At 43.1% G+C, this 26,444-nt stretch overlaps 2 protein-coding genes across 3 annotated transcripts in view; one reads left to right on the forward strand and one right to left on the reverse strand.

The window, feature by feature from the left end:
• phactr1 (phosphatase and actin regulator 1) overlaps positions 1-12,712 on the reverse strand; it is a 45,580-nt gene extending 32,868 nt beyond the window's left edge. The window contains exon 1 of the mRNA XM_083970723.1: positions 12,582-12,712. Coding sequence (XP_083826849.1) covers positions 12,582-12,693 — 112 coding nt within the window. The 5' untranslated portion in view covers positions 12,694-12,712. The remainder of the gene's footprint in view (positions 1-12,581) is intronic.
• A 2,184-nt stretch (positions 12,713-14,896) lies between these two features.
• On the forward strand, positions 14,897-21,311 carry sirt5 (sirtuin 5). 2 transcript variants are annotated; one of them, XM_083970736.1, is made up of 9 exons: positions 14,897-14,966; positions 15,688-15,803; positions 15,909-16,042; positions 16,562-16,787; positions 17,249-17,336; positions 19,352-19,405; positions 19,530-19,653; positions 20,079-20,194; positions 20,307-21,311. In XM_083970736.1, the coding sequence occupies exons 2-9, from the start codon at positions 15,701-15,703 to the stop codon at positions 20,377-20,379; spliced, it is 918 nt and encodes a 305-aa protein (XP_083826862.1). In that variant the 5' UTR covers positions 14,897-14,966; positions 15,688-15,700; the 3' UTR covers positions 20,380-21,311. The 2 variants fall into 2 exon arrangements, with proteins under 2 accessions (XP_083826862.1, XP_083826861.1); XM_083970735.1 differs by having other exon boundaries at positions 14,897-15,106; positions 20,307-21,310.
• The last annotated feature ends 5,133 nt before the right edge of the window (positions 21,312-26,444 follow it).

Genomic DNA, 26,444 nt, shown 5'->3' on the forward strand with positions numbered 1-26,444 from the left:
GTATCTAAAAACAATTTTCAAAGTTAAAATATTGAAAACATTGGTCTTGTTTTTTATGAGTTCTTGTTTTTCCATTTTTTGCTAATTTTGCTTTGTATTTTACCTGTTTATTTATGACACATTTGTATTTTATTGCACCTGCATTTTATTCTATTTTAATGATGGTATGTTTTTACTGACTTGTATACAGGACTTTGGTCAACTTTGCTTTTTGGTCTTTTAAGTTTTTAAATGCTATGTGTAAAGTTTGAGTTGAATTGAGTTGAAAAAAGTCTAAAAAAAATCTAAAAAACAACTTTCAAAGTTAAAATATTGAAAACATTGGTCTAAATATATATCTAAAATTGATTCTTTTTGTTTTTTATGAGTTCTTGTTTCTCCGTTTTTTTGCTCATCCAGGCCAAAAGGTCAAAAAGGAAAAGCTGCAGATTGTAAAACAAACTTATGACAAATGATAAAACATGTTTCTGTATCATGTGGGTGAACGGACTCTTTAACTGAGCTCATTATACTGTCTCGTCATGATCTCTCTCTGTCTGGAGAAACAAACACCCTCCTCCTCCTCCTCCTCCTCCTCCTCCTCCTCCTCCTCCTCCTCCTCCTCCTCTCTCCACTGACCTCTTGTCTATTTCTGAATGACGATCCATTACCACCACACATCACCTTCTCTTCCCATCTGGCCTTCTGTCTCCGTCAGGGCTGAAAAATATTAATCATCCTCCGGCCTTTGATGATGATGATGCTGCTGCTGCTGCTAATTTGGGCCCCGGACTGAGCCGCGATCCTGACAGAGATTTAGTTCACAGAAATTAATGTGGCACTGAGACAGTGAGGTGGAGACCTAGGGAGTCTAAAAACTGACCCTGTATCCATGCAGCTCCCCACCACCTCCTCTGCTGCTGCTGCTGCTCTGATCAAGATGCTGACTGGGTGGCAGAAGTTAATTGTTTTGATTTGGGGGGAGCTTCCTAAACATGCAGTGTTTTGCAGGTAATTAGCTGCACAGCGGGAACTTTCCCCCGGTTCACGACTCCGCTCGACTTCCCAGCACCGCTCTGCAGGACACACACACAGACAAGTCGGTTTGTCCTCCTGTGGATAAATCATCACACACACCTGCTGCACGCTGGGACGGGTCACAGAGACATCAACAACACAACACACACTGAAAGTCTGAGGGGTGACGACAACAAGCTGTCACACTGAGATACAGTATGACGGGTCGCAGGTTTCACGCCTGACTGATGATGGGATGTTAGTTTTTAACAGGAGAAGACTGTGCATTCGTCTGGGACTATTTTAAGTGGCGTAGTAATCTACATTTGGTGCTCTACTGAGTATTTGGGGCAGCAGGATGGTGTGTGTGTGTGGGACTGAGTCAAATTAAACTACAGTGTGTGTGTGTGTGTGTGTTCGTAGTGATGAAGGAACATGTCGCCCAATGAAACACTGTGTTTTTTTCATAGATAGCGGAGGCAGTGCAGCTCTGGGCTCAGACGTTAAAGCTGATCAAGCCTCTTCTACACAGATAATAACTTTTAGTGAGAGACTTTCTGCTTATTTTGTGTTTCTCAGTGTGTTTTCTCACAAAAGAAGATGCGACGACAGTCTGTCCGGCTTCTCTTAAAGTCTCCAAACAGCAGGAGGCGGCGCAGCGTGAGCTACACTAAATTAATCTAGTCACACTTTTTTTTTTTTTTTTTGTTACAATATCCCTTTAATCTGTTCCCCAGAAATTTTTGGCTGCTCTGTCCCCATCTGAAGTGTTTATTGATAATTTATACTGAATATAGACAGTATAGATAAAGATTTCTGATGCAAAGTCTCATGACTGGGGTTAGATATTAGATTAGATTAGATAAAACTTTATTCATCCCGAAGGAAATTATTCTATATGAAGTGCATGTGGGAAATATAGATTTGTATATCAATAAAAAAGGACTATATATTAAATCAAAAACTATATATTCAAGGTTTTCTTTTTTTTTGGTTTGTTCTATTTTTTCTTTCTCTGTGTCTGAATGTGTTTTGCATCAACACGGCAGCAACCGTGTGCGATGTCGTGGCGACAAAAGGAAGTGTTACGAGTTCAGAGGCGACAACCAAGTTCAGTGTTTTGTCGTCTTTGTACAGTTTCTTCTTTATCTCCTTCTCTCTCACTGCCACTCACTGTTCAAAAACCTCAACAACACCCCCCATCCCTCCCCCCCTCCGTCTCTCCCTCTCTCCCACCCTCCATCCATCCCACCCTCCCTCACTTCTGGCTGGATCCACTGTGCATTGAATTAATACAAAGTGACAGTACAGCAGAGTCTGTGGGAGAGTGTTTGTGTGTCTGTATATGTGTGTGTGTGTGTACTTCCCTGTGGATGTGTGAATGTGAGACTTCACATCACAGGGGTATGAGTCACCCCCCCCCTCCCTCTCTCTGTCTCCTGTGCGCGGCTCATCTGTTTTGATAGGTGGCCTTCACCAGTACAGGCAGCATATTCAGACAAACACTCAGGCCCCAGTTAAAGAAGCAGCCTGTGCGCGATGATGTGTCTGCTGCATTTTGAGGCTTGGTTGTGTAATTTTTCTTTGCCTGAGGATGAGAACTCGAGCAGCACCCCCCCCCCCCCCCCCCCCCCCCCCCCCCACCCCCGGCTCAACCATCAGGGGCCACACTTAAAACAACCACAGGGGGTGACGAGTATCAAAGAGAGGCTCAGAGACGGGCTACGAGTACAAGGAGGAGTACGACACAGCACGCAGCCAACAATAAGAGCCACGGGTGATATAACACACCTAACACACCTGCACAGCAAGAAATAGATCCACACAACACACCACTGGATTTGTCAGGCTGCTACAGCTATTCATATATATTCAAGTATGTAATATAAAAAAAAGGTATCAAGACAAACAGTTGCATTTGTTTTGTTCATAAATACATAACAACTATTTCTATGGCTGCAACTAACTTTTTATTACTGTTTATTGGCTCCCTTAAAGGGATAGTTTTTCATTTTGGCAAATTGGCCTATTGCCATAACCCTTATACCGTAGTTTTAGGAGTAGGTACATTACCTTTAATTTTCTGTGCAAGCTATTTTTAGAACGGCCGAGCAGAGACGCAAGCTGCTCAGCTAACGCAACGGAAGCAAATGGTACTTTCACCTTTCCCTCATCAAACTCATCAAATACACAATCCAACAACTCCAAAACGCTCTGGTGGACAAGTTGTGACCTGCACATTCACCACGCTATGAGATAATAATAGAACATTACGATACAGAGTTGTTTTTGAGGCAAATACATAGCCGCAACCACATTCCAGACACGGCTGCTGGGCGTAGTGATTTCAAAGTTTCGAGTATTTGCTTCATGTGTCGTAATGTTACATAATAATACATGATTATTAGCGTTGTGAATGTGCAGGTCACAACTTGTCCATGAGAGCCTTTCGGAGTTGTTGGATTGTGTATTTGATGAGTTTGATGAGGAAAAGGCGAAAGTACCATTTACCTCCGTTGTGTTAGCTGAGCAGCTCACGTCTCTGCCCCGCCGATCTAAAAACAGCTTGCACTGACAATTATAGGTAATGAACCTACTGCTATGACTATAGCGATTATGGCAATAGGCCATTTTGCCAAAATGTTGAACTATTCCTTTAATCAAAATGCCCATGGCGGTGCGTTCAAGTGTCTAGTTTTACTCCTAACAGAAGTGAAAACTCTCCATGCATTTAGTTTGACAGTGATGTAAATAGAGAAAAAGCAGGAAACTCTTATATATGAGAAACTGGAGCCAGTGAAGGTTTTTCTGTTTTCTGCTGAGTCAGGATGATTTACTGCTGCTCGATGCACTTCACAATCGAAGACGACAGAACTATACAACAGCAAACATGAGACAAAAGTAAGTTTGGAAGAGAAATACGAGGGTCAAAGACACATTTGCAATCTGTCAGCATATACGCTGATGTGATATCAGCTGTTATTACGACCTCATACATCCGCTGGTCAGGACATTTCCTCAAAGTCTCTCAGGGAAAACAAACCTATAGGAGACATTAGGGTTAACCAGTGTCTCCATGGACGTGACGCTTCAGTCTATAAACACTCTGCTGTGGTTCCTGCCAGACTAAACAGACCTTAATGAGACTCTGTGGCAGATACAACACTGTTACAATGCAGAGCAGCAGCAAACACACACACACACACAATCCCATCAACACCTCATGCAGACCTCTGACAGCCGCCCCGGGAGCGAGACATCTGCATTCGCAAATCCTCCAGTGACAGTTAAACTCCAAAGCCCATGATGCAATGCAGCCACACACACACATACACACAAACTAACACACATGCTGTAGTTTGGTAACTCTCTGCTTAATCTCCACTGGACATTTGCCCTTTCTTTTGCCTCCGTGACATATGGGCGCTGAAATCAACACGTTCAGACGCGCTGTCAGAAGAAACGAAAATCACTGAGATTGTGTCCCACACACTGTTCTTAGAAACTGATCCAGGGCAAGTTCTTAAAGGGATACTTCACCCAAAATCGATAATTCACCAATTTTCTACTCACCGTCATGCCAAGGAAGGGTTCAGAGAACTTTCAGAGTCATCAAAACGCTTTTGGAGTTCCGGGGGGGGGGGGGGGGGGGGGGGGTCCGGCTGGCAACGGATTTTCATACAGTACAATGGCGGTGGATAGAGTTCACTTTTGAATCGTCCAAAACACACACTATGAAACATCCAGATACCTCCATACTGCTCGTCCGTACTGACCCAAGTGTCCTGAAGCCGCAACATGAAAAAGTTGTTCGGAAAAAAATAATTTGATGAGATCTCTGTTTTTATCCTTGTTGTAGCAGTAGCTCCCAGTGGCTGCGCAAGATGTCTGAGATTGCTGCAAGATGTTCTTCCGTGTTTACATCAAACATCCAATGGTTTACAACGACAAACGAATGTGCACAAACATCAACAGAGCCACTAGGAGCTACTGCTACAACAAGGCTAAAAACAGAGATCAAATTCAATTTTTTTCCGAACAACTTTTTCATGTGGCGGCTTCAGGACACTTGGGTCAGTACAGACGAGCAGTATGGAGGTATCTGGATGTTTGATAGTGTGTGTTTTGGACGATTCAAAAGTGAGCTCTATCTGCCGCCATTATATGAAAACCCGTTGCCAGCTGGACCCCCCCCCCCCCCGGAACTCAAAAAGCGTTTTGATGACTCTGAAAGTTCTCCAAACCCTTCCTTGGCATGACGTTGAGTAGAAAATTGGTGAATTATTGATTTTGGGTGAAGTATCTCTTTAATATGCAGCATGTTCCAATAAAAAAGTAAAATAAACAGTGTTCATGTATGATTTTTAACATTATGAGTGAATTCCTAAACCACTGTTAAAGCCAAGGATATCAACTTATACAGCAAATAGTTTTGGTGGAAAAAGTCAGGAGGATACATTGAAGTATGCATCAGCTGTTTGACACAACATTTAACTCCATAGAGGTTAAGTAGCAATACAGCGATAGTAAATAACCATTCAGTGCTGTGCAGTGGCGTCTCGTGACCCAGCTGCTGAACAGGACATCGTGTCTGTACAGAGGCCTCCACACTGTCATCACATCCTTTATTCATCCATCGGCTTTTTATCCATCAGCTAAATACTGATGACTCCTCCTATTATGTCTCAGCACAAACCAGACAGTTATGTTTAAAGCACAGCCCCCCCCCCCTCATCCTCCCTCCCTCAGAGGCCCATTAACTAATGGTCATATACAGTAAGTATACGTATATATGGACCGTTGTTTGACTTGGCTATTGACATATGTAAAAGAGAGAGAGCTGATGATACAACCAAAGGATAAATGACAACACTTCCTCACAACATAATCATACGACTGCACTGAACCAAGATCATCAAATTACACTTCACTAACTCTTATTGTTATTTTCAGTAAACACATAGTTTTGAATCCCATAAAAAATGAACTAAATTTGTCAACCAACCAATAGGAACAAGATCCAGTCTGGAGACTATTTTTTGGATGCATTTTTTTCCCCCCCAGTTATATATTTGCTCCATAAATTGACAAAAAAATCTGAAAATGTCCACTATTATTTGTTAAACTGCGGTGTTATGTCCACCTGTTCACCTGAAACTGAAGGACGATGAAACAAATCTTCATAAATGAGAAGCTGCAACAAGGGGGGTGTTAGATTTTGACTTGAACAATGATTAAAATAAATTGGTTTGCAATTATCTTTCAGTCAACTGGACTAATCAATTTATCATCCAGTCAGATTTCAGCTCTTTATCGAATGATACTGTAACCGTTGGTGGTCCAGATAAAAAAAAAAAAAACATAACACTCCCATGACATGACAGTGTACAAACTTCCCTGGGTGAGGTCATCCCAGCAGCTGAGGAGGGACCTTCCCACTGTCTTGATTGTCATCTTCAGTCTGAGTCATGGGCCTTCCTCCTCGCCTCAGCTCTTCTCTCTCCTTCCCTGCACAATGGCGAGCTTGTCCGGGGCTGAAAGGAACGGATCCCACGTGCCATAGCGGGTGAAGAAGTGAGGGGCTTTTTGTGTGTGTTCGGTGGAAGTATACTTCTCTTGCATCATAAAGCCTTCACCCTTCCTCCCCTGTGCTTTTTGTATTCTGCCCAGGTGATAGTGTCACTCTGCTGTTTTCGACGGGCCTGGCTTATGTACAGATGGCGGCGCTGCTGACGTCTGAGCAAACCAGAGAGAGACTAAAAAGAGTCTTACTCAGATAGTGGGAGGTAGTTTCTATGTGTGTGTGCAACCGTTTCCCACCATATTCTGTGGACGGCGGCCAGCACTGTTTCTTTTTCACTGTGCCAGTCTTCACGGTGCTACAATTTAAAAAGCCTCCATCCTGTCCTCCTCCTCCTCCTCCTCCTCCTCCTCCTTGGACTCTTCCTGCTCCTCCACCTCCTCTCATTTAAGCCTTCTCTGTCTCTGTCTTTCATTCAGGTCCGTATTAGTGCTCTCGCTCTTTGAATGAGAGCGTGGTAATGCCCTGCGTATTGGTCTTTGTGCGAGGGGGCTAAGCTCTAACCAAGCTGACCTGGATTTACATTTCTGGAGCAGAGCTTGCGCTGCCTGGGATCTGGACTGGCTCGAGACGATCGAGCGCAACAAGCGATGCCAAAATACAGGCTTTGAAACCAATCCAGTCTAATAAATAGGAATATAAATAAACCACGTATGCTCTGCAGTTTGTTGGGTTATTCTCGTCGACTTCCCTAAACGAGCCAGACCCACTGGTACTGCGGTGCGACCATCAATACAAATCTATTATTGCTCAAGTCCACAGAAATGTACTTTAAAGCAACATTAATCAGCAGTTACATTAATTGTCTAGTATTACTGTTGTCGTGCATGGCTTTTAATGTGTTTAGTGTCTATGTTCTGTTTGTGTGTGACCTGCTAGTTTGTTATTGTGTCTTGTGTAATTCATTTTTGTGTTGCTGCATAACGTTGCTTCTGTTTTGTCTGTAGCAATCGGCTGTTGTTTGAGCTGAGTTTATGTTAGCTTATGTGTGTATGTATGCACTTTTGCATAGTTTTCTGCCTTTTAATCTTTATTTAGATTTAGCCTTCTAATCCTTTAATGTATTATTTGTATGTCTATAACTAAATCATTTTATTCTCTTTTAGTGTGACTACTTAACATCAGTCCAGGGACAGCAGATGTAAAATGGCCTTTTGGCTAATTCTGGCATGTTTACTTTGTTAAAATGTTTTATTAATGTGCATTGTCCCTGATTATTAAACCTTTAAATAAATAAATAAATACATACATTTAGTCAGTTTAATGGCAGAAAGTGTTTTTACTGATTATATAACGCCCTGCACTGATGAGCCCACAGGGAACTAACACAGACGCTGCAGTTATAAAGAGCTTTTCAGCCGCTTGTAGCTCATTGTTTTGGTTTTTACAGCACAGACACTGTTTGGTTCAGTCCCATCAACAGCGTTTCTAACAACTTGTGTCCACAAACAAGCTCTGATAAGACCGCTGTCCACTACCAGGCTGCCACTAAACACAGGACACACAATGTTAGTTAACAGGAGGCGTCAGATATTTCTTCAGGAGAGAAGCTTGAGTCAAAAGTAGAGCCTTTCTTTGATTTAAAAGTCGTCCGGTGGACACGTAGAGACGACTGAGGATCGATACTCGTGTTGCTGAGTTTCTGCTGGAAGCGTATAGGGCAAATGTTTATCCACTGCAGCACCCAAAGGCCGCGATGCATCAGAGCTCTGTGTGTTTGTTGAATTGTTCTGGAGTTCATCTGCCTCCCAGTGTAAACAAGCAAGCAGCTTTTTAATTCTCCTCCAGACTGAATGATGACTGAGCGTGTGATTTGTCGTCGCCTCCTCCAACAACAACAACAACAAACAGTGTTTTCTGATCTGACTGATCTGCCGTCTCCCAAAGCCGTTTACTGTTCGCTGTTTCAGACACCGAGATGTGATGTGACTGGCTCAGTTTTGGTAATAGCTCCGGCACAACAGCAACAACGATGATGTTAAAGTTCAGGAAGGTTCAATATAAAGCACAGAAACATCCAGATTAAACTGAAAACACTGAGCGTGGTCTGTCTGCCATGACTTAATCAAACTCTTTGTTGACCCGCGATCTCATATCCATATAGGTGTACTAAACTTCTAGTTACTTTGCTCACAGGCTCTTCCTTAATGTTGTATCTTGGTATTTTATCACGTACCTCTGTTTACTTTAGCTTCTTGGGTAGACCTTACTAGTCGACTGTCGAGCTTGGGGCTGTTTCCATCAACAAAGACTAAAACGTGAGGAAAACATGGATTTAGGAGGAAAAAAAACATCAATATGAATATAACAGCTTTTTTCCACATCCAAAATCTTTTTTTTCCCTCCTAAATCCATGTTTTCCTCGCATTTTTGTCTTTGTTGATATGGAAAAAGACCAGAGCTCGACAGTCGACTAGTAAGGTCTACCCAGGAAGCTAGAATAAACAGAGGTGCATGATAAAAACACACGTTAGCACTGCTCTCTCATATTAACAGAGTTATACACACTCAGTGTTGTGTGGTAAGGAACTGGTGGATGTTGCAAAGCATGTGTAGTGATATTTCTGAGCATTATATAGAGGCTAAAGTCGTGGTTAGAAGAACTGCCCCCATTACTTCGCTGTTCAACTGCAGTGTAGCGCGGCTAGCAGGAGGAGATCTAGGTCCTGGCTGCACATATTTTCTCAGATTTTTTTCCTATGGTCGCACTCAGGGACCCAGAGCTGTAGAGCGTTACTTGGAAAATGACCGGATTCTCCTTTAATGTTCATACCTCTGATGTGTGGAGGGATTTGTTTGCTCAGATCTCTGAATCAGACAGGACAGTGTCGACCCAACTACACACCTGAATCTGCTGCTGCCATATGCCGTGGTGCTACAGCTACAGTGATGGCAAATCTCTCTTCTAGCTATTGCTGTAATCTTAAAAGCGGCTATTTATAAGTTTCTCCGCAGCAGAACGTGACTTCTTGTGGCCGTTGTTGTCTTTCAAGGTTATAATACGTCCCCTGAGCAGTGCTGCGTCTTCAGGGCAGTTTCAAGGCTATTGGAAAGTGATGTGATGAGCTCAACTTACAGCGCCTCTTCTACACGAGTGAGTAAACCGCTAGTGATGCTAACACAACTGTAAAACAACAAATCTTGAGAAGCTCCTTCATATCACTCCAGTGAAGGAGAAAGTGTACGTTTCTAACAATAAAAAGCTTCTTATGAGGAAATCTAAAGAACAAATCTGGATTCAAGAAGTAAATAATGGCAGCTATTAGCAGTTTACCCAGGACAAAGACATCCAATAATGATAAAGAGGTGGTTTTATCTTGATAGCGCTGGCAGACAGCAGAGCAGCATGCATCTCTACAGTGTGATAATGTGAGTGTAGTTCAGCGGTGAACGTGGCTGGAGGAGGCCACAGCCAGACGTCTGGCAAAAGCCTCCGTGATAAACTCTTGTTTACTAAACTCCAAAACTCATGTGGACCCGGCGGCCTCCCACACACACATGTACCGGGCAGGCATGCACATGCAAACACACACACACACATATATGCAAACATACACAGATGCACACTGAGAAAGGCATGGATATTTGTCACATGTGAATGGTGACACACATTAAAGACAAGAGTGGGCTGGATTTATGCAAAACAGCAGCGGATAAACACACAAACATGAAATGTAAAAGGGAATTTGGGGAGTGGGTGGCTTCAGTGGTGACAGGAAAAATGAGATTATACCAAAACAAATTTAAGGTGAAGGGGGGGAGGGTTGGAGAGAAAAAGGAAGGAGGGGAAACAGGAATGCTTCATGGATGGGGAAGAGAGGGAGGGGGGGGGGAGTGTGATGGAAAATAAAAAATAAAACATCTTCCTCCTGATAGAGCTGGCAGTGCCCGCTGGATTGTGTATGATGCCACGCCAGCCTCATGCAGCTGCAGCGTGCCCGCTCTGTTTGCAGCTAATAGCCAGCAGCAGCAGCAGCAGCAGCAGCAGCAGCAAGACACAGCAGCCTTCCTTCAACAGCCTCCTTCAGATTCAAGCCATGTCTGATGGAGAGCCTGTCACAAAGCTCCAAGAAAGAAAGAAAGAAAGAAAGAAAGAAAGAAAGAAAGAGGAGTGCTGCTCATGCTGAGTGAGGAGGCTCGGCTAATCTGTCTGAGAGGAGGAGGAGGAGGAGGAGGAGGAGGAGGCGCTGCGTTTTGAATAGGAAACAAAATGGAGAGGAAGATTGTTGAGGGCCAGGGAGAGGGCAGCTGAGAGAAATTATGAGTAGGTGGGTCTGAACACCATGAGTCATAAAGGTCTAAGCAGGCTAAAAAGGAGGAGGGGGGGGTATTACAAAGCGAGCATGTGAGTAATTCCTGATCTCATTAAGATTTATGTAAGGCCGGTTTGTCACATACATTTGTCAACTTAGCTCGAGGCAAATAAAGAGGATAGCTGCACAGTAAAAAACAGATTGTAATAGATCTATGGCTATAGCTTTTATATCCTGGGTGGTTTTTGTTTTTTTTGGGTTGACAGTGTCTGTGCAACAACATGATTACTCATCACAGGCTGCATGTCAGAGCAGAGCAGCAGCAGCAGCAGCAGCAGCGGTGATGGTGGTGGTGGTGGAAAATTAAGACAAAGCAGAACAATAGGCAGGCAGGGGAATTTTCTAGAGTTGGCATCTGTCCGAAATGGAAAAATATAGGCTGGAGTGGAGTGGAGAGTGTAGCCGGGGCTGTAGCCTACACACACACACACACACACATACACACGTGACAGTGGGATTTTGTCACCTCAGTGCTGTTGTGTGAGGAGGGTCGACACAGCACGAGCTCTTCGGATGCAGCAGCTCATTTTTTATAAAAACACAACAACCAGAGCCGCCCCCCCTCCCCTCCCCCCTCATCCCCCCTTTCTCACGATTCCCTTGTCAGACAGCCCCCCCCCCCCCCCCCCCCCGGCCGGGGGCTGTGATTTCGCCTGCTCTCTGCTCGGTGGTGGCATTTTCAGCACCGAGGGGCAGTGGACAGCTCCGCAGCTCTGATGTGATATTAAAGCATCCTCCTCCTCCTCCTCCGAGTGGGGGGGTGGGAGTGGGGGGTGAGGAGAAAGTGGCTCTTCTTCTCAGGTCTAACAAATGCATTGAAAAATAAATGAGCACAGATCTGTCTGTAACCACCACCGACCCCCCCTCCCTTCCTCTCCTCTCCTCTCCTCAAATCAAGATGCTCATGATCCAGGCTTGTTGACAGCAGTATAGGCTGCTACATCCATCGTGGCCATGGCAACAAAGGAAACAATAACTTATCTCCCTGCAGACAAACCAGGCTTTAAGACCCCCAACCCCACCCCCCACCTCTCCCTTACACATTTGGCCAGGATGTGGCATGCCACAGCATCCATCCAGTCCTCAGCAGCCCGAGTCTGCAAATGCGATATAATAATAACAAGTGCATTTTAAATGAGCCGAGCCCGAGGCGGCCAAGTTCACACCAACATCTCACTGCAGCCGACAGTCAAGGCGGAGTCTGGTCGGAGAAATAGCACTCAATCCGTCTTATATAGGGGGGGTAATTAGGTCCCCCTCCCCTCCACATACCTAGCTAGCCGTGCCCTGGCTGCACACACACACACACACACACCGCATATCACATGGATAGCTGGAATTAAAAAAAAAATAAAAAAGAGGCAGACTACAGCCTGTGTGAGAATCGCTTCCCCGGGCATGAGTCACTGTGAGCGACCACCGAGCTGCAGCTGAGCACCGTGGGCTCCGTCAGACCTGCACAATGAAAGCCCAGAGTCATGCTGCTGCGTGGGAACTGTCACTGGACGATGAAGCAATTTTCTCCTTTCTCAGCGAGAACCGATTCACTACAATATCCCCTCACCCACCCACCAACCAACACCACCACCAACCAACCCACCCAGCCCCGTGGAGAGCTGCTAATGTGCGCCCAGACACGGAGCATCATCCGCGTCGTCGCACCGGCCGGTCGGTCGGTCGGCTGAGCCTACCTGTCTCCAGGTGCAGAGAGATCCTCGCCTCGTTGATGTAAGGCGTGTCGCTCTTGGACCGGACCCTCCGGATCGGTCTGCGGTCTACCTCCTCCTCCGGGGCCGCCGCCATGTTCGGCCAGCCGGGCAGCGTCCACTGGCGACCGGCGCGACTGGAGAGACTCGGCGCCGCAGCAGCAGCAGCAGCAGCAGCAGCCACTCGTGCACCCGCCCGGGCAGACGGTGTGGGAGGGGGGCGGGCTATTGTAGTGGTGGTTGTGGTGATGGAGGAGGGTGGGAGAGGAGAAGAGGAGAGAGAGAGGGAGACGGAGAGAGAGACAGAGGGGGGGAGAGAGGGGGGAGGTTTGATGAGCCACTGATCCTTTCTTTTCCTGCAAGTCAGCTCCACCTGCTCAGGTTCCAGCTCCAAGATAAGAAGCAGGAGCCAATGGGAAACAACACAGCACTGTCATATAGCTACAGGCCTACATGCATACAGCAGAGCTGAATGGATTATTAGCTTTTGACATATAATATTAATCAACAACAAATCTGTAGATTGATTAAAATGCAAACACAGATAAATATTCTCAAAATGTAGAGGCCTATTTGTTATTTTTCTTTTGGTCTAATTGGATTAAAGCAGAAGTAAGCAGAATATTTGTGTTAATAAGTCTTAAATAGTTAGCCTATATCTTCCAACAGCAATCACTTGTATAGTGTTTGGTCCGAAACATGGGTTTGTCAGTCACTCTGCTCTGCTGTAAGCCGAGGAGAAAACTTTCCTTGTATCCTACAACCTTTATCCAATGAGGAGAGAGAACGGCATAAAGGGGCGGTCCTCTCTGTGTGTGCAGCCAAGGGACACGCGTGAATGTGGTGACGTAGGGACGAGGGCGGGGACTGCTAACTCCATCGGCTGACAAGAAGTTAGCCAAAAAGACCGGATCGCTTACTTCTGCTTTAATTGGAGTATGATTAAAAAGATTAAACAAACATGTAGAGTTCAAATGATAGGCTACAGTCGATAGGCAAAGAGTTGATCCAAAGCTACAGTATTCTGGTAATCATAAACCAAAACAGTGGCTTCAGGCTCTCAGATATGTAAATGGTGTATATTTATAGTCTTTTATGACTGGAAATGTTTATGATTGTAAACTGTTCTGATGAAACAGGTGTCGCCTTCAGTTCTGGGAAACTGTTTTCTTTTTTCCTTCTTTTTGTGACTGTGACATTTCTGAGACCAATTGATTTTAAATTGATAAATCAGGCAAAAAACCGCCCACAGTGATGAGAATAATCAATAACTGCTGCTACAGTTTATAGGTTCACCACTCAATTGCATCACTAGGCCTTGAGAGCTGTCAGCCACCTCTGATTCTTGGAAATACAAAGATGATAATGAAAATACATTAATGATGTGATGTTGTAGATCATATTCCAGCTCTCAGGAGTCCAGTCTTTGTGGATGCAGTTAGCTCCTCATGATGAAACACTGATGAAGCCCTTTATGATACGTTTTCTGATGACTAATGTTTTGACAACACGTAGCAGACTGGCCAATAGAAACACAGTCAGAGTGGAATAAAGTGGAAGCAACATCAGAGGTGACTGTGCTCATGCTGCAGAAACAATCACCAAAAGTTCTCTAATAATTCATGATGAAAAATATTGGCCAAAATAAATGTATGTCCTGGAGAAGTCCTTTGCATTTTGACCACTGAACTGTCAATATCACATAGAGCCTGCACTGTGTTGTTTGTATTTTATTTTTTACAACAATCACACCTTTTCTTACAAAGAGAAAGACATATACTATATAGAAAACCCTAAAGCTAATATGGTTTCAGCACATAAAGACATTAGCTTAATCACATCATATGAAGTCATTTTATGTAATGGAGAACAAAATGCTGAGGCAATGCACAGTCAACTAACACATCAATATCAGTATGTATTTTTTTTATTTTTTTTACAGTGGTACTAACAAGTAGGCCTAACTATACTATTTACAAACCACACAATCAATTGACCTACTAATAGATCTCTAAATCAATAGTAGAGGTTGTATTTACCCTTCTTTTTACTTAAAAAATCTACAAAATGTGTATAAACTTTATTTAACTGTGCCACAAACAGAATGTAGTGCGTGGTACCAAAGCGCCCTCTGCTGGTGCTCCTCCGTGTTTTGAACGTGTTTGTTGGTTTGTTTTTACCTCGCTGTTCCCGTTGACAGGCTCATCGCCTCACCGCCGCTCACTGTGATTGGCTCATCGCCTCACCGCTCCTCACTGTGATTGGCTCATCTCCTAGCCGCTGCAATGCGCTGCTCCGCTGTGGTCAATAACAAACACTCTTCCTGGTTGCGAACAGCTGATGGTCCTGCTGCTGGCTTCTGTCTGACAGGTAGTTAAAGTTAATAAACTACATATTAATAACATAAGGCATCTCTCTCTCTTCCTTTCGGAGATACACAGCCTCTGGGGACCGTGGGGTTACGGACTCTTCACGCCGTGACGTGACGCAGCTGTGGCCGTTTCCTTCGGGTACCTGCGCCTGTTCGCATGTTAGCATGTAGCTAGCTGAACGACTAAGTTAACGACAGGCTTTGTGGGCGTGTGTCGAGGAAATTCCACACTTAACTTGTTAATGTGAAAGTGACATGAATGTTTTAGTACATAAATCACACTTAACCCCCTGGTTCATGTTATAACAAGTGAATACAGTGATGTTAGCAGGCTAACTTTGCGCTAACTGACCTCTTGACCGCTTGGCTTTATATTAGCACAGTGAGTGACCTCAATCATGGCTGTCTCATTGTGTGACTGTGGCAAACCAAACTCTTCTTAAAAGCTTCAACAAACAACAACAGTTTTCACCACGTGATTTTCCATCCATTTTAGGAACTTTATAAGTTTACACTCTTGCAAACTACCTGGCAAACACCTGAGCAGGTGAACTGAGGAATGAGGAAACAAAACAAAAAAAGGATTGTACTTCCTCCTGCATGTTTAGTATTACTAACTTACTATTCTAAACCATCTTCATAATTATTAGTGTGCAAAATTATAAAATAAATAGTGTTGTCAGCTCTGTTTTCATTGCAAGGTGTATTTTTCTTTCTCAGTTGCTATAACTAGATGATTGTGCGGCAGCTCACCTGTAGAGCCGTAGCAAACACTCATCTATATGCCCACCTGAGAAAACCCTGGGGCTGCCAAGGCATGGCCAGACCCAGTTCAGGTAGACACTTCCTTTTTCCGCATTCATATCCTCTTTCTGAAAGAGAACAGAAATCAATAGGGATCATATCAACAAGTGTTTTTATGTATTTGTGTTTGCTTTCAGATTTGGCAGCGTTCAGGGAGATTTTCTCCAGAGCCAAGAGCATAGCCATCATCACTGGAGCAGGGGTGAGTGCGGAGAGTGGAGTCCCCACCTTCAGAGGAGCAGGAGGCTTCTGGAGGAAATGGCAAGCACAGGTAGGAACATACCTGTCTGTGATTTTAGTGCAGAGCCATAATGTCATCCATTTATATACAGTAAGAGAGCTTAGTAACTTTTAAAGTCACATGCTGTGAAGATGGAAGCATAAGTTTCTTTTTCTTTAAAAAAAAATCACTTTAACTTAACTATGTAAGTATTGTAGCTGTGCAGAAAAGATGAACCACTGAATAAAATCTGCAAGACAGCGTATTAAAAAATTAATTGCATCGTTCTGAAAGTTATAAAACAGCAATAATCTTTTATAAAGGAGAAGTTTTTACTAAGATATGAGTCTGTAGTCATCAAGACACTTAATAAATCACGGGAAGTGCACAGAAAGTTTGAATAAGAGAGGAAACCATATGCATGTGCTCTGCAGACAACTTGAGAAACATTTTCTGTCGTCTTGTCTGCTTAGCTTATGTTTCCACTGAGCATAACTATCATGAAAAAGCCGCATATACATTGGATTTGACATCTGACCACCTTGTTCTGCTGCTGCTGTTGTGTGTTAGGAACTTGCCACCCCGGAGGCCTTCTCCAGAAACCCGTCCCGTGTCTGGGAGTTTTATCACTACCGCCGCGAGGTCATGCTCACAAAAAACCCCAACCCCGCCCACCTGGCCATCGCTGAGTGCGAGGAGCGGCTCGCCAAACAAGGGCGCGAGGTCACTGTCGTCACCCAGAACATCGACGAGCTCCATCGCCGCGCCGGATCCGAAAACATCCTGGAGATCCACGGTGAGCAGGAAACTATGAGATATCACTGGAATAATTACTATGGACTATTTGTGAAACCAATCATTATCAGGTTCCAGCTTCTGCACTTTGAAGATGAATGTTTATTGAATGTTTATTTTCCACTATATTCTGATCATTTAAAGTCAATCAAAATGAAAATGATCATTAGTTGGAGCTATAATCTGAATATACCTGTTATCTCTTTTAATCTTAATACTTAAATTTCTCCCCATGTCTCTGATTACTTTCAATAGATTATTTATAATGAATGATAATCTGTCTATTCTGGATCAGTGGTTTATTCCATAACATGTCATTAAGTCATGAATTTTGTAAACTTAATTAAAAGGTTTTGACGATAAAAAGATGCAAATCCTCAAAGTGCAGAAGCTGGAATAAACTCAGTGATTGTTGATTCATTTTCCTTATTTCAGTGCTCACTAATCTTTTCTTCATGTCAGGGAGTCTGTTTAGAACTCGCTGCATGAGCTGTGGTCATGAAGCGTCCAATTACAACAGCCCCATCTGTGCCGCTCTGGAGGGTAAAGGGTAAGAGATTCGTGGCGTTTGCTGGTTTGCCGACTTTCCCTCAATAATATGAAAAATGTGTCATGATACTGATACCGATCGTATTCATCTGAGCACAAAATGCCAACAGAGACTCAGTTTGTCAGGGAGCTGAATGACACGTGGACGAAACCGTGACTCACATGAATGAAATGTCAGTTTAAAAGCCACTTTGTCATTTATCTGACATTTAGATTTGATGTTTTTGATAAGTGACAAATGTTTCAACCATCTCACCTGCAAGAATAAAAATGAAAGAAATCATGATCTGGATTTAAAAATGAACATCACAGAGTTAAAGAATGTGATCAAAGGAGGAAGAAATATATATATAAAAAATACATGTAGAAATTAATAAATAAGTGAAACTACTCTAGTGGTGAGACGGCCTGTAATAAATGAGTTAGGTGACCTCTAATGGTCGTATTAATAATGACAGGATCCATCAGTTAAATCAAATACTTCAAAGTGTTGAAGCTGTTGGAGATAGAAACTTATCAGACAGTAACATCTGTATTAAATCAAATCCCTGCTGTTTCCTTTGTTAAAGGGATAGTTCAACATTTTGGCAAACTGGCCCATTGCCATATAGTTTTAGCAGTAGGTTTGTTATCTTTAATTGTCGGTGCAAGCTATTTTTAGCACTGCTCAGAGCTACGCTACGGAGGCTCATGGGATTTCTTGGTTTCCCTCATCAAACTCATCAAATACACAATCCAACAACTCCAAAACGCTCTGGTGGACAAGTTGTGACCTGCACATTCACCACGCTATGAGATAATAACAGAACGTTACCAGACAGAGGTGTTTTAGAGGCAAATACAGAGACTGCTTGATGAAAAACTGCTCCTGAAGGCAACGCTCACCATCGGTTTTGCATGAATTTACCTCGAAAACAACTCTGTCTGGTAACGTTCGGTTATTATCTCATAGTGTGGTGAATGTGCAGGTCACAACTTGTCCACCAGAGCGTTTTGGAGTTTGGATTGTGTATTTGATGAGTTTGATGAGGGAAGCAGGCTGGTGAATCTACTTTGAGACCTCTGGAGTCTTTATACAAACAAACTTTAAAAACACTGGACAAAAAGCCAATTCGTTATCATCATTGTAGGATACTTGAGAAACATGAGTTATTCAGCTTTGAGAATTTTAGGTTATTCGCCAATTTGTGTATGGTCTATAAAATTTTAAATGGTTTGGCCCCACAGCCATTATGTGCTTTTGTCCACGCTCGCTCGTCAAATTCCATCAGATCCACTAGAATATCCTCCATACGAGATTGTACCATACCATTTCGCCGCACTGTAGCTGGGCAATCTGCTTTTTCTGTAAGAGCCACAAACCAGTGGAATACCTTACCTGAAGCTGTCAGGAGCAGTAGCTCTCTCAGAGTCTTCAAATCTAACCTAAAAAATCTGTTAAAAGCTGCTCAGCTCTGCAACCACTAAGTTGGTCCTTAGACTTCTTTTTCTGTGTGTGTGGGTATGGGTGTGGGCGTGGGTGGGATGAGAGGGGGGGGTGGGGGGGGGTTGCACGCAGACGTGTGTAGCCATGTTGTTGTGGTGTTTTATCCCTGTATACTGTTTAATTTGTCTTGTACTGTGATGTATTTTTGTGACCTGCCAAGGGACTGCAGATGCAAATTAGCTTAAAGCTATAATCTGGTATAGTGCATCAAATGGCAACATTTATGTTTTAACTGTACATTGTCCCTTTTAAATAAATTAAATTGAATTGAATTGAAACCAAGAAATCCCATGAGCCTCCGTAGCGTAGCTCTGAGCAGCTCACGGCTCTGCCCCGCCGTTCTAAAAATAGCTTGCACCGCCAAATAAAGGTAATGAACCTACTCCTAAAACTATAGGGATTATGGCAATGGGCCAATTTGCCAAATGTTGAACTATCCCTTTAACATGGTTTGAGCAGGTTGGGCGTATTTCTGTAATTAATTGCCTCTTCCCCCCCCCCATCTCCTCTTCATCAACCTGCCTCCTCAGAGCTCCAGACCCAGACACACATGACGCCCAGATCTCAGCCCAGCAGCTGCCCAGGTACAAAACACCTGTGCTCTCTTTTAGTGCTCTGCTCTTTTCAAATTAGCTTATTTGTTTTGACATAGTGTGTGTGTGTGTGTGTGTGTGTGTGTGTGTGTGCATGTGTGTTTGTGTGTTTCAGGTGTGAGCAGACAGGCTGTCACGGTCTCCTGAGACCAGCTGTGGTTTGGTTTGGAGAGACTCTGGACTCCAACATCCTCAAACAGGCAGAGAAAGCGTTGGACAACTGTGACCTCTGCCTCGTGGTGTGTGTCTGTGTGTCTGTGTTTGTGTTAATCAGGGATAACTGTGACAATTTTCTTTTCTGTCAAAATTTTTCTTATATTAGATTATTGATATTAAAGGAATCTTTCAACTTTCCATCTGGCCTTCAAATGTCTTGTTTTGTCTGAACAACGAGACTGTTTATGACGATTAAAACATTTCAGATGCTGCAATCTGACAGTTTTTTTTTCCGTAGCAAATCACCCAAATATACTGATTAGTTTCAAATATTGAACTCTTGTTCATGAGTTTTCAATAGTATGATAGATGTGTAATCTCTCGCAAAACTCGGAATTAAAATCGTTGTCAGTGTTACTTCTTGAAAACAGAAATGAACTTTCTTTGCTCTCTCACTATAGTTTGTCATGATTTGGAACAATTTACTGAATAACTCTGATGTCTGCAGGTCGGTACGTCATCAGTCGTGTATCCAGCGGCCATGTTTGCTCCTGAGGTTGCAGCCAGAGGCGTCCCCGTGGCCGAATTCAACATGGAGGACACGCCGGCCACCATGCGCTTCAAGTACGTTACATTCTCTGTCACGTGCAGGAAACATTTTCATACACACACTCAGGCCACATTACTGCAGCATTACCGGCAGAGATGGTATTTATTTTCGTGTTTGTGTTTTCAGGTTCCACTTTCACGGCCCCTGTGGGGCGACGCTACCCGCCGCCCTGGCTCGCCACGAGACGGAAGAAAACTGATGATGAGCTAAACTAAACTCAGAGCAGAGAGTGTAACACTGGAGGACTACAAATACCAAGAATAATGGGTTTAATGTGCAATGTGGAAAATGTGGAAATGGACGAAGAGTTCATGAAAAATAAGAAGAGGTCAAAAAGTTACAACCTAAGAGGTACAATGAAGGATCAATATGACGTATCATAGCTACACATACAGAATTTTACAGATTAAAATTGGTGTTGTAGCTTTAGATGTCCATAGTTTCTTTTCTCTTTGGGGTATGATAAGAAAAAACTGATTTAATAATGCAATTCAAAGGTTTTACATGCAAACTACATGCAGCAAATACAGTTTTTCTGTGGTGCCAAATCACACTAATCATCTGTGCTTTCTTATAACAAAACTGTGCAACTGAATCAGCAGAAAACCTTAAAAAAAATCACTCCCACAGGCTCGAGACAAGTAAAGTTGTATCACTTCTTTTTGCACTAAATGAAAAGCGACTGTGAGACAGTAGGGGGCAGTGTTGAGCTGCTGCTGTTGTTGGAGCTGCAGCTAAAAACAAAGATCCCTTCTGGAGGATCTGTGGCCTCTGTTGAGGATGTGTGTGTGTGTGGTGTGTTTGTGTCAACTCAGTGTCGTCTGACTTTATGGGCCGTGATGATGAACACACTGAGGTTCATGATGCCGGGTCTCAAACCAGAGACACCAGTGACTGTGCATGCTCCAGTTACATGTATGTTAAAAAGGTGTGGACGCGATTGGAACGGTTTATAACAAGAAATAAATGAAAACCGATTTAAACCGAGGGGTGTTGTGTATTTGTATATCTAAAATATACAACATAAGATGCAACACACTGCTATGTGTGTGTGTAGCTTCTCTGTTACAATGTTCTGCTTTAGCTGGAGAAAAGATCGTGTCTGACACTTCCCTGCTTGGCCACAACCAACCAACCCCCCCTTCACCCCGCCAACTCCCATCACCTCAGTATAAACACACACAGCGTGCAAAGGTTCAGTCCAGAGCTGTTTGATGCACAAAGACTTGAGCTTCACATTAGAAAATAAACAAATAAGCCAGTTATTGGAGAGATGAGAGAAAGGATCTTCATCAGGATTAGAAGACGATACATGAACCTGTGATGTTGGAACTTTTGTATTTAAAACAATCATGTGACAGCGAGTAAACTGAGGAAGTTATTGGTCGATGTGAGCTTGGCTGTGGAGAAAATCCCATGTGAATGATGTGGGAAAATAGTTTATTTAAATAGTACTTTAACTACTGTTGATACAGGAAAATTGTATCTATGTGCACTGACTCTTTGGAAATTTGTGGTGACATTCATGTTGTGTTTTCTTGCCAAATTGTATAATCACTTTGTGAGTAAAGTAGGAGGCCACCGTCACTTTGCCGACGAGAGGACTGAGCGCTGCAAACTAGAATCTGAACGCTAGATATCACGGTTTTACCTCCATATTACACACTGGACCTTTAAAATGCTACCACACATACCCTAATAACAAATGAGCCAAAGACCGTAAAATGAGCATAAAGTAGAATATGCACTGGCACCTAGAATCCTATTTATTGTAGGTGGTAGTTAACTTCATGTGCTGATAACTGTCACAAAGCTACCACTCAGGACGGGTTATTATAGTGGTTGAGTGGTGCCTTATTCTGGTCTGGCCCATGTGAAATGCTGCTCTGCAGACGATGTTCTGCTTTAGCTGAAGACAGGATTGGGCCTGACACTTCCCTGCTTGGCCACAACCAGCCCAACCCCCCCTTCACCTAACTTCCATCATCTCAGCACAAACACACACTGCACACCGGCCAAGTCCAGATCTGTTGACGCTCATTTGCACGAGTGGAGGATGACAACAGAGGTTATTCATATTTCGGTGGATATGATAGCGATATTCATATAATCATATCGGCTTTAAGAAGATGCACCGTCTCCTTCCCTCTTTTCTCCCTCTCAGCTCTCATCTGTACATCTGCCATGTGTGTGGCGTTTGAGACGCCATGCATCCCTCCCTCCCCGGCTACGCCTCCATCACCTGCTCATTAGAGAGAGGATGATGGTCCGACGGTCCCCCATGACTCTGCTCCAAAAATAACAGAGCCAATTTCCCGCCTGTTAGGCGGCGATTTCACACCAATCTGAGTTGTACTGCCCAGCTAGGCCCGTCAGAGAGACGGAGAGAGAGAGAGGCAGGAATAAGGTGGAATAAAGAGCAAAAGAAAAAAGAGAGAGGAAAATGTAGGTCAGAGTGTAATGTGTCTGAAAATACAAGTTCTTTATCCTGTAAACACCCTGCCCTCATCAGTCAGCAGATACAGAGAGCAACTCAGGAAATTCAACATCTGTGCACAGATACTATTCTGAGCTGAGCTGACAGAGATAGTTTTGCATTTTAAAGAAATAGTTTGACATAAAATAAAAATACTTTCAAGGAAAAATCTGGATTTTAGAACATTGATGGCACTCTCATATAGTGTATAAAGCGACAGCCACTAGATAGTTAGCTTAGCTTAGTTTAGCACAATCTGGACAGAGCCACTACCAGTCACTACCAGTCACCTTAAAATCTCATTGATCAATTCTTTGTTTGAATAAAAATGAGACACTATGACTGTAAATAAAGATGGAGGTAACCTCTGTGACACCATCCACAGATTTCTGAAGCTCAGAGTGGGCTGCTCCACTGCTGCCATCTTGGCAGTGCCTGACTCCGCCCCCCAACTCCATACACACCCATAAAAAGTCAAAGAGGTGGAGCTTTGTGAACATAATGCTCACCTACTGTACCTGTAAGTGTCATAATGTAAATGTGGAGTATATAATACTTGAACACCCGTACAGTCGTCATGAAGGAGTAAATTATCTGTAGCAACCAAAACCGTTTTTCCTACCAGGCAGGTGTAAAGCTAAACATTTTAACATGGGAGTCTATGGGGACTGACTCACTGTTGGGGTAAAACTCCAGCAGCCATTTGAGGAACTACAACACTTGTGTAAAAATGACAATTTAGATGTTTTTTGTTCCCTTCATATGGAGCTAGCCTAACTATGCTAATGCTATGCTAAGCTCCTGGCTGCAGCTAGCTAAATGTACAGGTGGTATCTTCTCATCGGACCGAACGTGTAACTGTTCCTTTGAAGCTAATTTATGCAGCTGAACCAAGTCTAAACTGCCAAAGCAGGCAACAGCTCCAGAGCCCCGAGGAATCCCAGCACTCCAGATTCACTTGAAATCGCTTTAATCGAATCAATTATTTTAATTTACTTTAATTAATTCGAGTGATTATAAATTTGTTAGGGCATTTAATTAAGGTTGCACGGTGCTCACTCGGTGGATACTCTTAAGGTAAGTTTTGTCCAGAGACTCTCTGCTCTTTCACAGGTCAAACCCGGCCGCATAACTTCACCACATATTAGACAATTACATTTCATTGGCAGCTCGTTATCATGCAGATTAAGATTTTACTCAAGAAACATATTAGTCGCTTTTAAACTTTGATATTTTGTTGCAGATTTAACCATACCAGCCACATTAAACCACCATACAGTATGTGTCCATGTATCTCTGTCACTCTGCCTTCATTCACAGATTATGTAAAGATAATACTGTATCTGTGTACAACTGTCATCCAGTTCACTGAAGAGCCACTCACAATTAAATCATCATATTTAATTTCTTCACATCAGAAAGTTGGCAAAGCAGTGAGAGGTGCTCAACGGCACTTTAATGACATTTTTACTGTGCATAATCAATATCATTTTTTTTAGCTCATAACACATTACAGTCCATTTAATTTACAGGGACCATTATAGTAGTGTGATGCTATTTATTTGCTGGAAAAACAGTGTGTAAACCAGTGTGAGATTAAAAATGAAGCACAAAATGATGATTTTCTTGGCTGCAGTCTTAAAAACACTAAGGTCAGGGGTCCTTGTCCCCAACACAAGCCCCCGCCCATCCCCACCCTCAGACCTCAATAATAAAATCTCGCAATGTTCTCAGTTGATCAGTAATGGAGACATACTGAATTATCTCTATCTTTACCTACAAGGAGTCACAATTAAATTCATGAAATCAAAATACAGTAGGGTCAGCTACTCACACCTCCTCATATGGTGTTATTTAAGTTTAATGAAGTCAAATTTCCAGAGACCCTCGGAGTGGTCAGTGATTGCCGCAGCCCCCTGATTGGTTGGACTCGGTTACACCTTTCAGTGCAGCACAAGGTCACTAATGAAGGTTACAAAGTACTAAATGCCAACCCCGTCCCTTAGAAATGAGCTTTATATACAGCTAATTCACTTTAAAAAAAAAAAAAAAAAATTGCAACCAGATCATGTGCTTTATTAATTAAATGTTATTATTAATTTACATATTCACGAGTTGCAAATGGGTTGATACTAGCAAAGGAAAGTGTTCACAGATCAATATCAGTGTGTGAATGTGTGTGTATGGCAGAAAAAAGCTCTATACTGTATGTAGGGAAAAGCTGTGTGTGAATGTGGTCGTTGAGGTTCATTAAATGCATTTATTACCACATAATTGGAAAACGATTTAGTATGTGAGGATAATTTCGAGGAGACAGGGTTTTAAATGCAGAACGTTTACTAAACGTGTGACTAAAAAACATTTTTACGTCGTGGTTTTCAGACATTTTCCCTGTCGGGGGGGCCTTTAGGGTTCAGGATTTAAAGATGTCTGACAGTGAAAGGGATTCAACAGTTATCACCAGGATTATTTAACTTTTCTGCAAACACAAGCTTCTGACATCAACACGCCTTTAAAGATGCTAATCACATATAAATGTTTCTCATAGGATTTTATAAGCAGAGCATCTATATACCCTCAACCTACAACCTACAACCCCCCATCCCCCTGTCAGTCAGACAGTCAGTGATGGAAACCAGAGTGACTTCCTTTATAACATGATGGCGGGTGGTCGCTCAGACTAGAACAAGTGTTGCAATGAAGAGAAGAATTACAGCCCCCCCCACACACACCATCCAACCCCCGTTCAGCCAAGGCCGGAGCGAGGTTACGGTAAATATCTCCGTCAATGTCAGTGTGTCACCGACACCCACGTCAGTACGGTTACACCCCCCCCGCGTCCACCTCTCGCCACCACTTTTATGAGCTGTGCGCCCACATGTGACCTCTAATGGACGGGGAGGGGGCTTGTTGTTTGTCTGTGTGTGTCTGCCAGCGGCTGCGTGACTTGGGGGGGGAGCAGTGTAGGCGATTTCCCAGAAGTTTGTCGGCTTTATTTTATACAAACATTTTAAAATATTTAATGAATATTTGTTCAGAATTATCGCCTCGGGCCACATGTTTGACTTTCTGTATTTCTGTAGCCGTTAGCGTCGTTAAAAGGAGAGAAAATAAGATGCAAAGTAACAGTGGATAAATGAATAAAGTTGTGGAAATTAGTATATTTATAGAGTAATATTTTAAAAAGCAAATGGCTGCACAGGAGCATTTTTGTCCTAATTTCATGAGTGTAGTTGTTCACGTTCCCACATCCCCGAGGATGCAGCCGCATGCCAACACCTCGGGTTACCTGATGGACCGACTGATTAAACGCACAGTATGAGTGTGTGTGTGTGTGTGTGCATGAATAAGTTGTCTCCCCCACAACTTCTCATTCAGACGACAGAAGCTCCAATTAGAGAATACAACCCCACCCCCCCCTCATCCTCCTCACCCACTTTTCCCTTTGCAAACTGGAGCATCATATTTAATTCATTCGTTCGTTTGGAAAAATGTGGAAGTGAATTAACTTCGTCGTCCACCGATGTACCTGCATCGTTTTTTTCGTTTAAATTCTTCCTGAGGACGAAAAGAAAAACTTTGCTCAGTGGATCCTCGGTACAAGTGTGTGTGGGATGTTCAGGATGTGTGTGTACGAACGGTTTTGCAGATTTCTCTTCTTGTGAGGACCTCGTGTCCACTCTCTCTCTTTGGAAACTTTTATACAGTATATATTGTAAAAATGATTTGGCTCCAGGATCAGTGCATGTCCATGTCACTGTGTGAACCTTCACCGACCTAATGAACCT

Source organism: Trachurus trachurus (assembly GCF_905171665.1).
Source record: "Trachurus trachurus genome assembly, chromosome: 4".
NCBI lineage: Eukaryota > Metazoa > Chordata > Actinopteri > Carangiformes > Carangidae > Trachurus > Trachurus trachurus.

What these genes read in the sequence shown, in the direction of transcription:
- sirt5 (XM_083970736.1), top strand. Translation starts at nt 15,701, where the DNA reads ATGATTGTGCGGCAGCTCACCTGTAGAGCCGTAGCAAACACTCATCTA. An exon ending in CATGGCCAGACCCAGTTCAG is followed by an intron (nt 15,804 to 15,908) that starts GTAGACACTTCC and finishes GTTTGCTTTCAG; the next exon opens with ATTTGGCAGCGTTCAGGGAG. An exon ending in CCGGCCACCATGCGCTTCAA is followed by an intron (nt 20,195 to 20,306) that starts GTACGTTACATT and finishes TTGTGTTTTCAG; the next exon opens with GTTCCACTTTCACGGCCCCT.